This window comes from Schistocerca piceifrons, chromosome 8 (assembly GCF_021461385.2).
Source record: "Schistocerca piceifrons isolate TAMUIC-IGC-003096 chromosome 8, iqSchPice1.1, whole genome shotgun sequence".
Taxonomy (NCBI): Eukaryota; Metazoa; Arthropoda; class Insecta; order Orthoptera; family Acrididae; genus Schistocerca; species Schistocerca piceifrons.
The window spans coordinates 291,551,341-291,563,089 of NC_060145.1; the positions used below are offsets into that span (position 1 = coordinate 291,551,341).

The 11,749-nt window shown below is 45.1% G+C and overlaps 1 protein-coding gene across 1 annotated transcript in view; it reads right to left on the reverse strand.

The window, feature by feature from the left end:
* The window catches only part of LOC124712279 (neurofilament medium polypeptide-like), a 74,970-nt gene extending 63,799 nt beyond the window's left edge, over positions 1 to 11,171 (reverse strand). The window contains exon 1 of the mRNA XM_047242573.1: positions 11,011 to 11,171. Coding sequence (XP_047098529.1) covers positions 11,011 to 11,039 — 29 coding nt within the window. The 5' untranslated portion in view covers positions 11,040 to 11,171. The remainder of the gene's footprint in view (positions 1 to 11,010) is intronic.
* Between the last annotated feature and the right edge of the window lie 578 nt (positions 11,172 to 11,749).

Genomic DNA, 11,749 nt, shown 5'->3' on the forward strand with positions numbered 1-11,749 from the left:
AGTGACTAATTACAGCTTAAATCATGTTCATATATTTCTCGTGTTAACAGAAACTAGCGATATTACAAATTACACCATATATAAATATGGATACACTAAGTATTAATCGCTCTGCACTTCCATTACCCCATCATCCCTTCGACGACTGCAATCACAAACTACTTGGCGTTTTGAATCATTCTTGCATGCAAAATGTTTGCATGTCGAACAACGTATAGTAGTCTTGCTACTTTAGTGTGGGCCGCATTCTTGGCACAGACCTACTCTTTTTTCTTTCTATTGTCTCGACGAATTGGTGTTAGTTGGTTCTCGATAGCGTTTTTCAAGAAGCCCGAAAGCCATATTTTCCAGGAGGTCCTGCCTACTTCGTGTTTGATTTATATTATGCCACATTCACAATATCTGTGCATTTATTCCTGCAATGTCCAAAAATCTGAAGAATATTACCAGCGGCCACCTTTTCGTTTTTCTTGAAGTCGAATAAAGCAAACACTTTTGGTGAACTGATCCATGCCCCCCCTGGTGTGGTTATAGTCCGTTGTTGGGGTAGGTTCTCCCGTTTGTGTGTCTGTTGCCATGAAATCCAGCACTGTAGGATACAGGAGGATACATTTTTTCTTCTTTGGCATATAAGATACCAGGGTGCAATCGTTCTGGAATCCAAATAGCGAAGAGCTCCTTTCTCGGGAAATCAGATCCAGAAAATCGGAGGGGATTTCTTTTGTATTCTCTTTCATTGTACCAAGAAAATTTACACCGTTCTCCAGAAACAACTGCGCCTGTGGATAGCTAGTGTAGTAGTTGTGGGTGATCACGTTTCTGTAAGAACCTAAGAAGGGGTCTTGACTATGGCGAACAGTTTGTTCGATCTAAAGTAAGGACCTCCTCTTTGTTTGCCGCACTACATCTCAAAGCTGTGCACGTAAAATGTTCTACTGTCGCACATGGCATACAATTTCAAGCCTACTTTGCCAGCTTGGCAGGCATGTTTTGCATGAAACTGTACCGACCTCGAAAGGGAAGCAGCATTTCATGAATGGTCACAAATCCTGATAGGGAGTAATTGTTTTTACAGGTACTTTCAGAGTCCTTATGTACCTCCCTAAGAGCTGCTAAATTATCATACTTTTCTCTTATTGCCCTGGCCGCCCTCTCGTTAAACTTGATGGTGGTCGGTACGTCCATAATAAATCTGTAATAGGAAAACGTAGATCGGCAAGCCATCAACCCTGCACAATTACGTTTCAAGCTCTTCGGGTGTTGGTGCGGTACTTTTGTTGAGAACGATGAAGAATAAGAAGAAAGAACTTCCATTTCTGAAGAAGATGTAAACCTAGAACCTCTTTCCGCCGTATACTGAATTGCACAGCTCTGTCCTGAAATATACAGTTTTATGTAACGAACAGTTTCGTCACTCATACACTCCTGAAAATTGAAATAAGAACACCGTGAATTCATTGTCCCAGGAAGGGGAAACTTTATTGACACATTCCTGGGGTCAGATACATCACATGATCACACTGACAGAACCACAGGCACATAGACACAGGCAACAGAGCATGCACAATGTCGGCACTAGTACAGTGTATATCCACCTTTCGCAGCAATGCAGGCTGCTATTCTCCCATGGAGACGATCGTAGAGATGCTGGATGTAGTCCTGTGGAACGGCTTGCCATGCCATTTCCACCTGGCGCCTCAGTTGGACCAGCGTTCGTGCTGGACGTGCAGACCGCGTGAGACGACGCTTCATCCAGTCCCAAACATGCTCAATGGGGGACAGATCCGGAGATCTTGCTGGCCAGGGTAGTTGACTTACACCTTCTAGAGCACGTTGGGTGGCACGGGATACATGCGGACGTGCATTGTCCTGTTGGAACAGCAAGTTCCCTTGCCGGTCTAGGAATGATAGAACGATGGGTTCGATGACGGTTTGGATGTACCGTGCACTATTCAGTGTCCCCTCGACGATCACCAGTGGTGTACGGCCAGTGTAGGAGATCGCTCCCCACACCATGACGCCGGGTGTTGGCCCTGTGTGCCTCGGTCGTATGCAGTCCTGATTGTGGCGCTCACCTGCACGGCGCCAAACACGCTTACGACCATCATTGGCACCAAGGCAGAAGCGACTCTCATCGCTGAAGACGACACGTCTCCATTCGTCCCTCCATTCACGCCTGTCGCGACACCACTGGAGGCGGGCTGCACGATGTTGGGGCGTGAGCGGAAGACGGCCTAATGGTGTGCGGGACCGTAGCCCAGCTTCATGGAGACGGTTGCGAATGGTCCTCGCCGATACCCCAGGAGCAACAGTGTCCCTAATTTGCTGGGAAGTGGCGGTGCGGTCCCCTACGGCACTGCGTAGAACGCTACGGTCTTGGCGTGCATCCGTGCGTCGCTGCGGTCCGGTCCCAGGTCGACGGGCACGTGCACCTTCCGCCGACCACTGGCGACAACATCGATGTACTGTGGAGACCTCACGCCCCACGTGTTGAGCAATTCGGCGGTACGTCCACCCGGCCTCCCGCATGCCCACTATACGCCCTCGCTCAAAGTCCGTCAACTGCACATACGGTTCACGTCCACGCTGTCGCGGCATGCTACCAGTGTTAAAGACTGCGATGGAGCTCCGTATGCCACGGCAAACTGGCTGACACTGACGGCGGCGGTGCACAAATGCTGCGCAGCTAGCGCCATTCGACGACCAACACCGCAGTTCCTTGTGTGTCCGCTGTGCCGTGCGTGTGCTCATTGCTTGTACAGCCCTCTCGCAGTGTCCGGAGCAAGTATGGTGGGTCTGACACACCGGTGTCAATGTGTTCTTTTTTCCATTTCCAGGAGTGTATTTGAAGGAATGAATCTCATAAAGGCGTCCAATTCCGAGGAAATATTTCTGCCCTCGCTGTTCGGGCCTGGTGATACTTCTATAATGTTTTTTTTTTTTTTTTTAATTTCGTTTTATTCGATAGATATAAGGAATTGCTTTTCCAAAGTGTTTCTCCATCTTTTCCGCCGTTAAAACGGCAATCATTGCCTTGAATATCATCTAAAGGATTGGAATGTTCGTCCCTGGATTGTTCTGAGTCGCTACTGTGACAATCCGCGTTCACAATTTCTTCCTACCCTTCGCTTTCATTAGTGAAGTCTCATGGAGGCTCTACCCCTTCATCTTCGTCAGACAGCCCACGAAGTATTTGAGGTACAACTTCATCAGGTGTATGGTCCCTATTCCTAGAAAAGCAAAAGGGACCACAGACGTAATTATGTGCACTGCACTTATCGCGATATGCAACGACGGTTAGCACAATTAGCACAAACAACGGTAAAAGTAAAGGGAGATACGTCAAAGTAAATACGTACCTGACTGACTTCGCGCGGTATGGAATACCGGTTGTGCGATGTTTTCACTTGAACGGATAGTTTCTCACTGATTATACAAGGAAACAGGAGATAGACACGTGGCATTCTCGGGGAAGGGCGAATCTGGGAATTCCTATAAATAGAAAGTGAGCAACACTTGGGTTGCGGCACACTCTGCCGCCGCGAGGTATTTAGAGGGGCAAGTCAGTGGTTCCCAACCAGACGGGTAATTATCTCCCTGAGGGCAAAATTAAATTTTCTGGGGAATAAAAACAAAAGGGTTCAGTTGTGTTTCGGTTAAGAAACTAAATTATTTTTAAAAGATCATTATTATTACTATTATCACTGTTTTTAACTTGCTGGAATTAACACGTGACACCGTGGGGCGGAGGCTACTAATTGTGAAACTAATATATGAACAACGTCGTCCTCAAATAGTCTTCTACCCACATACTTGGTACTTTTTATCATGCACGAGGGCTATCCACAAAGTACATTACGTTTTGGAATTAAAAATAAATAAAGTATTGGAATTTTTCTTTATTATATACAGATGAAAGCCACACTTAAATACTACTTTTCTACGTAGTTGCCATTTAAATTAAGGCACTTATCGTAGCGATGGACGAGCTTGGAAATTCCTTCGTCGTAAAATTCGGCCGCCTGCGCCTTCAACCACGTGGTTACCTCTTTTGGGACAGAAAAGGTGTGATTTTTGTGGATTTCCTGGAAAGAGGCACTACAGTAAACTCTCAAAGGTATTGCCAAACTCTGCATAACCTCAGAAGAGCAGTACAAAACAAGCGCAGGGGAAAGTTGGGCTCAAAGATCTTGCTGATTCACGACAACGTCCGGGCCCACACGACAAATGCCACTCGTGAAGTTCTCGAATCTTTTAAGTGGGAGTTGTTTCCTCATCCGCCGTACAGTCCGGACCTGGCACCGAGCGACTTACACTTATTCCCAGCAATGAAGAAGTGGTTGGCTATGCAGCGTTTTGATGACGACGCACAGCTTCAAGAAGAGGTAACCACGTGGTTGAAGGCGCAGGCGGTCGAATTTTACAGGTCGTCCATCGCTACGAAAAGTGCCTTAATTTAAATGGCAACTATGTAGAAAAGTAGTATTTAAGTGTGGCTTTCATCTGCATATAATAAAAAAAATTTCCAATACTTTATTTATTTTTAATTCCAAAACGTAATGTACTTTGTGGATAGCCCTCGTATTTATGAAAGTAAAAATGAGACGTATACATCACATACTCTTAAACGCCTCGTGGAAATTCTTTCTCCGATTTGGGGTTAGTTCCCATAATAGGCCAGAAATAGATTCGTTCTTCACTTCGCAACAATAAAAATCTAATTGAGAGTCACAGCACTAGTGTCTTGTGTAATGGATATTATACTGCTGGAGAGTGTACACAGTATAACATTGAAGCAGTTGTTAGATCGCTTACTGCTGTGTACAATGGCAGGTTATCAAGATTTAAGTGAGTTTGAACGTGGTGCTACAGTCGGCGCATGAGCAATTGGACACAGCATCTCCGAGGTAGCGATGAAGTCTGGATTTTCCCGTGCGACCATTTACCGTGAACATCAGGAATAGGGTAAAACATCAAACCTCCGACATCGCCGCGGCCGTAAAAAGGTCCTGCAAGAACGCGACCAAAGACGACTGAAGAGAATCGTTGAACGTGACAGAAGTGCAACCGCTCTGAAAATCGTTGCAGACTTCAAAGCTGGCTCATCAACAAGTGTCAGCGTGCGAACCATTCAACGAAACATCATCGATATGGGCTTTCGGAGCCGAAGGCCCACTCTTGTACCCTTGATCACAGCACGACACAAAGCTTTACGCCTCGTCTGGGACCGTCAACACTGACATTGGACTGTTGATGACTGGAAACATGTTTCCTGATCGGACGAGTCTCGTTTCAAATTGTATCGAGCGGATGGACGCGTACGGGTATGGAGACAATCTCATGAATCCATGGACCCTGCACGTCAGCAGCGGACTGTTCAAGCTGGCGGAGGCTCTGTAATGATGTGGGACGTGTGCAGTTATAATGATATGGGACCTCTGATACGTCTACATACGACTCTGTTAGGTGACACGTACGTAAGCATCCTCTCTAATCACCTGCAACCATTCATGTCCATTGGGCATTCCGACGGACTTGGGCAATTCCACGAGGACAATACTACACCCCTCATGTCCAATATTGCCACAGAGTGGCTCCAGGAACACTCTTCTGGATTTAAACTCTTCTGCTGGCCACCAAGCTCCCCAGACATGAATGTTATTGAGCATATCTGCGATACCTTGCAATGTACTGTTCAGAACAGATCTCCCACCCCCAGATACTCTCACCCTGCAGGATTCATGGTGTCAGCTCCCTCGAGCACTACTTCAGACATTAGTAGAGTGCATGTCACGTCGTGTTGCGGCACTTCTGAGTGCTCGTGGGGGCCTTGCACGATATTAGGCAAGTGTACCAGTTTCCTTGGCTCTCCAGCGTATAACTACCATTATGTCATTATTATTATTATTATTACTGTAATTATTAATGACAATGGTCAGACACAATGTACTGACAACCTGAGGTCTTTCAATTTTTGCTATTTCATAACTAAGGAGTCCAACACACAAGTGATTTAAAGATTTTAAGTATAGTGCACATATTTTAACTTGACTGATTTTAGAGGGCAAAGGGTGCGCGTGAAGCAAGTGTCGCTAGGGGGAGGAGTGGTGCAGAGGAATAATATTTGTAACGATGCGGACAGCTAGCTTTCTTTCCTGAGAAGGAGTAGGTAGCACTCGCGATACGCTGACAAAAGATTCATTATTCTGTAAAAATGGTTGATAGAAGTTAGCAGTAGCAATTCCCTCATTGACTCATTAGTTCGTAGTTTAATAAAATACCTACAAAAACTAAATATCATTTGTGTTTCGTCATTTTAAAAATAAAAGTGTCAAAAGAAAACACTTTTTCAGTCTACGTTTAGTTAGGCGCTAATGTTGATGATGGTAGGGAGTGGTGGGTTTCTAGCTTACATCTGATTCACTTTTGGGTAATAATCTTAGCAAGGTTGGTAATTACTGAGTTACACTACAGAAAAAATTAAGGTTCTGTTTAGAAGAATTAGAACTCGTTGTTTCAGTTATATTAAAAATGACGAAATGAACTGCGTTCATAACACAACAGAAAGAGTAATTTATCTCATGTTTACCTATGTAAATAAATAAGGCTACTGCTTTCACTTATTGTTTTATAAATTACAGAGAAAACCACATTATCTGAAACGCTCTGTAATCGAGGTGTTCGGGGGAGGACTGGTCAATATTCAGAGATATGACAGGAACGATCATTCTAAGCAAAAACTTCTATAAACATGGGCTCTAAAAAGCGTGCCTAAAGAGTTGTGAGCACTTCTTCATCTTCGATGATGTGAAACAAATCTCTCCTACTGAACAAGTTCTCACGACTTTTAAGGTATGCATTTTAGAGCCGATGTTTTCTACAAATTTTTTTCTTGTTTTGATCTACACTACCTACTCTCAAAATATGGAAAGCGAAGAGCTTCCAGCAGAAGAGATTGTTTCACAGTATCGAAGATGAAGAAATACTCATACCTCTTAAGGCGTGCATTTTAGAGCCTCTGTATACTAGATTTTTTTGCTCCAAATGATGGTTTCTGTCATACCTCTAAATATTGACCATTCCTCCTGAGACGTCCTCTAAAAAAACTTATTTCACAGTTGATGAAAATAAATTTTTGTTAAACCGGATAATAACTTGTAATTGACACCCGCTTCCGTAGCCGAAGACACTAACAGATGATTGGGTGAAGGCGCTCGACCATGCAGTAGTCTGTGCGAACCTGCGTGGCGGAAGAAACTTTCATCGCCAGTGTTTAGCCTACAGGGGGAGCAGGGATGTTGATGCAGAGTTCCTAAGTCTTCAAACAGCGCCTTTGGCCTGGATTAAATTTCACACCTTCCTGCAGTGTCTCACTACGTGAGCGAAAGTGACTTAGTCGATGGTGATCCGTTTGTCAGATGAGGGCGTTTAAGATGGGCGGCCCCTGTGTTGCTACTCAAGAGGAGTGGGTTATGTGGCTAATCACCATCCAATACAAACAAGACACACGTTATACGTTCATCTATGACAGTTACAGTCACCTATCTCTTGGACAGGCATACACAGCCTGCGGGCTTCGTTCACATACACTAATCAGCCAGAACATTATGTCCACCGACCTACTATCGATATAAACACGTCCAGGCAATAGCAGCGTCACCTGGCGAGGAATGACCGCTAGTCAGACACACGCACTGTGCGTTTAGTATCAGTGAGTGTGCTGTCCGTGTTTGGAATGGGGAAGGCGCGCGGTCTATCTGAGTTTGAATGAGGGCAGATTGTGATGGCCCGGAGGCTCGGCACGAGTATTTCGGAAACTGCACGACTTTTAGGGTGTCCGAGTAAAGATGTGGTGAGTGTCTACTACACGTGGTGAAACCAAGGTGAAACGATGTCCAGACGTCATGGGATTGGCGGCCACCCATCGTTACAGATATCGGACGTCGTAGGCTGGACAGACTGGTAAAAAAGGTCAGGCTGCGAACTGTGGTGGTGATGATGTTCGGTTCGTGGGCCCTCAACTGTGCGGTCATTACAAAGTCCCAAGTTTTTCACAGACCAATTGTTTTCACCGTCCAATCTAGCCACTGCCACGAATCATGAGGATGATGATGACATGATGAGGATAATACAAACACCCAGTCCCCAGGCAGAGAAAATCCCCAACCCGGCCGGGAATCGAACCCAGGACCCCGCGATCCAGAGGTAGCAATGCTAGCCACCAGAGCACGAGCTGCGGAGGTGAACTGTGGTGGAATTAGCATAAGACTTTAATGATGGGCAGAGTACAAGTGTGTCTGAGCACACAGTGCACAAACTCTCCCAACGGCAGGTCTCTGCAGCCGACGACCCATGCAAGTGCTGATGTTAACACCACAACAGTGGCACTGCGACTGAAATTGGCACGTGACCATCGGCACTGGACGTTGGTGCAGTGTCAGAGCGTTGTATGGTCTGATGAATCCTAATACTTGTTCATCATGACAATGGGTGGGCGCGAATCCGTCGTCTTCCAGGGGAACAGCTTCTTGACAACTGTACTGCGGAATGGAGACAAGCTGGCGACAGCTCCATTATGCTCTGGGGAACATTCACGTGGGCATCCATTGCTCCAGTGGAGCTCGTACAACGCACCATGACGACCAAGGGGTATCGTACGCTGGTTGCAGACCATGTACAGCCCTTCCTGACAATCATGTTTCCCAATGGCATGGCATTTTTCAACCAGATGACACTCTGTGTCATCAGGCTAGGAGTGTGATGGAGTGGTTCGAGGAACTCGTTTTTGAGTTCCAACTGATGTACTGGCCCTCCAACTCGCCAAATCCGAACCCGATCGAACACATCTGGGATGTGATTGAACATGGCGTCAGAGCTCATTGTTCCCCTCCCCGGAATATACGGGAATTAAGTGACTTATGTGTACAGACGTGGTGCCAACTCCCTCCAGCGACCTACCATGGCCTCATCGCTTCAATGCCCATGCCAGAGGTGGACATGCCGGCTATTAGGTAGGTAGTCATAATGCTCCGGCTGATCAGCGTACTTACCAAAAATCGCGAGCCGCTTTTATCAAGTGACGCGCTGGCAGCGCTCCTAGCGCATAAAGTCTAAACCGTAGTGCCCATGACGTTAATGTTTATGAGGTAACGCACCGATATAAATGGCACCCGTTGCCCGACACATCACGCCAACAAATTATGCCTCAATACACGCGTTTTTGAGAGTACATTCATTTTATGTTCATCTCATCTTCATATTGAAACTTCCCCTTTGAAAATTAAGAATGACAGTCCTGGAAAAACTCTTACGTTATTTGATTATCAAACAGCTGAGCAAAATTGAACGTGCTCAGACAGTTCTCTCTTTACTTATTCTGATCATCACTAAACTGACGCCGCGCGGGTTTATCCGTGCGGTCTAGGGCGCTGCAGTCATGGACTGTGCGGCTGGTGCCGGCGGAGGTTCGAGCCCTCCCTCAGGCATGGGTGTGTGTGTTTGTCGTTAGGATAATTTAGGTTAAGTAATGTGTAAGCTTAGGGACTGATGACCTTAGCAGTTAAGTCCCATGTTTCACACACATTTGAAACATGCTGCAGTCATGGACTGCGCGGCTGGTCCCGGCGGAGGTTCGAGTGCTCCCTCGGGCATGGGTGTGTGTGTTTGTCCTTAGGATAATTTAGGTTAAGTAAGCTTAGGGACTGATGACCTTAGCAGTTAAGTCCCATAAGATCTCACACACTAAACTGACACACAATATTTTAGCGCAACGCAATCTGACTTTCAATAATCCCTACAAAAGAGTGACCCTGACTAACAATAACCTATACCTTTTGTGAATCACTTACCTCACAAAAATCTTCGTTGCTCGAACTATTGCAATACAGCGAGCGCCAATACTGCCAGCTAAATAAAAGATTCTAACTACTGAAGACACTAACTACTGATAGGCATAGTTAGCAAATGAAAGTTTTTGATAGAGAACAAACACTGTATTTACCTTAATAATTTTCAAATGTCATCATATATATATATATATATATATATATATATATCTGTCAATTCATGACAACCATCTTTACAAATTTCCTTTTTCTGGCGGACACACGTCCAGATCGTCCGCTTATAGTAGTCTATTAAAACTCTTGGCATCTCTCTCTCTCCACATCCACCACTGCTGGCTGCTCACCTCCAACTGCACAACACTACGCGCTGTTCACATCAAACTGTCCAACACTACACTAGCGAATATTCCAACAATGAGTCCAACCAGCCACAGACTGCACACAGCACAGTCCGCTATTTTCATACACAGCACTACGCAGTACCAAAGTAAAACCCTAAAACAGCCTACTTACAATATGATTATATTTATTTACTCGTTGTGAACGTTGTATCGTTATTTACGGTTTTAGAATAGCTGTCTTAAAAACTTCCGTTGCAAAAATCTACAACGCTGTAAGTAAAGAAACAATGTTCACGGCACATAAATAAACGTAAACACCTGGTGAAGGGTTGTCAGGCATCTTGAAATGACATCTTGGAAAAATGAACGTCTATAAAAGCAACTGGTTGCAGCTAATTCATTACAAATTACCTTCCGTTTCAGCAGTTGCAGTGTTCTAATACGTCTATAACGGACAAGAATTATTTACTCAAGTTGACATGAGAAACAACAGAACAAAAAAAAAAAAAAAAACGCCAACAAGGCAAGCAATCCCAGTCGACAAACAATTAGAAGTAACTATGCGAATTCTTTCCGCAGGGCAGATTGAATGAAACCAGGCAGGGAACATTGTATGGGGAGGAAGAAAATCCTTTGCGATTAGGCAGCTTAATCTGCCTCTTGTGGTATCACAGAAAACTATGCTGTACGACTCAATCCTTCTTATAACTGATCTTTATCTTACCATTAACGCCCTGGAGGGAATTAATTATGAGATTTTAGGGTACGCTACCGATAGTATCTGCTGTAAAATTTTGATTGTTGCATACACTTCTGGAACTCACCTGAAAGTCACTGATGTCGTTGTGTCCATGGCGGAGAGAGGGCGAAAACTGAGACGTCGCTGAAAGTCCTAGTTCAGGACTTAAAGTTCGAGTTTTGTTATCGTGGCAAGGACCAGAGTTGGCAATGTACTCCTCGTACTGCCCGGTTTATCGCAGTGAGGTACGTCACCCCGCCAGCGTTTATCGTCTGCGTGTTATTGTTCTGCGTTATAAGTGCGCTACAGCGCAGGTAATAGTTGAACATGTAAGGATAACAATAAATGCTCTCTCACTGCAGTTAACAGCCTGTTAATCATACCTCCTGCGAGTAAGTGTGTGTTTTCCGGATGAACACATTTCTACATCTACAGCCACACTCTGCAGACCACTGTAAAACCCATGACTGTCGGCACTTCCCATTTTACCTGTCATTAGGGCTTCTTCCCGTTCCATTCGTGCATGGAGTGCGAGAAGGATGATTGTTTAAACGCCTCTGTACGTGCTGTTACCACTCTAATTTTTCGTTGCCCTCCCTATGAGAGCGATACATAGGGGGTTGTAGTATATTCCTAGATTCATCACTTAAAGCTATTTCTTGAAATTTTGTTAAGTAGGCTTCCAAGGTACAGTTTGTATCAATCTTCAAGCCATTTCAGTTTTTTAGCGTTTCCGTGACGCTCAACAACGGACAGAGGAGTCTATTACCATATGCGCTGCCTTTCTTCGTATACGTTCAGCATCCCCTGTTAGTCCTATTTGG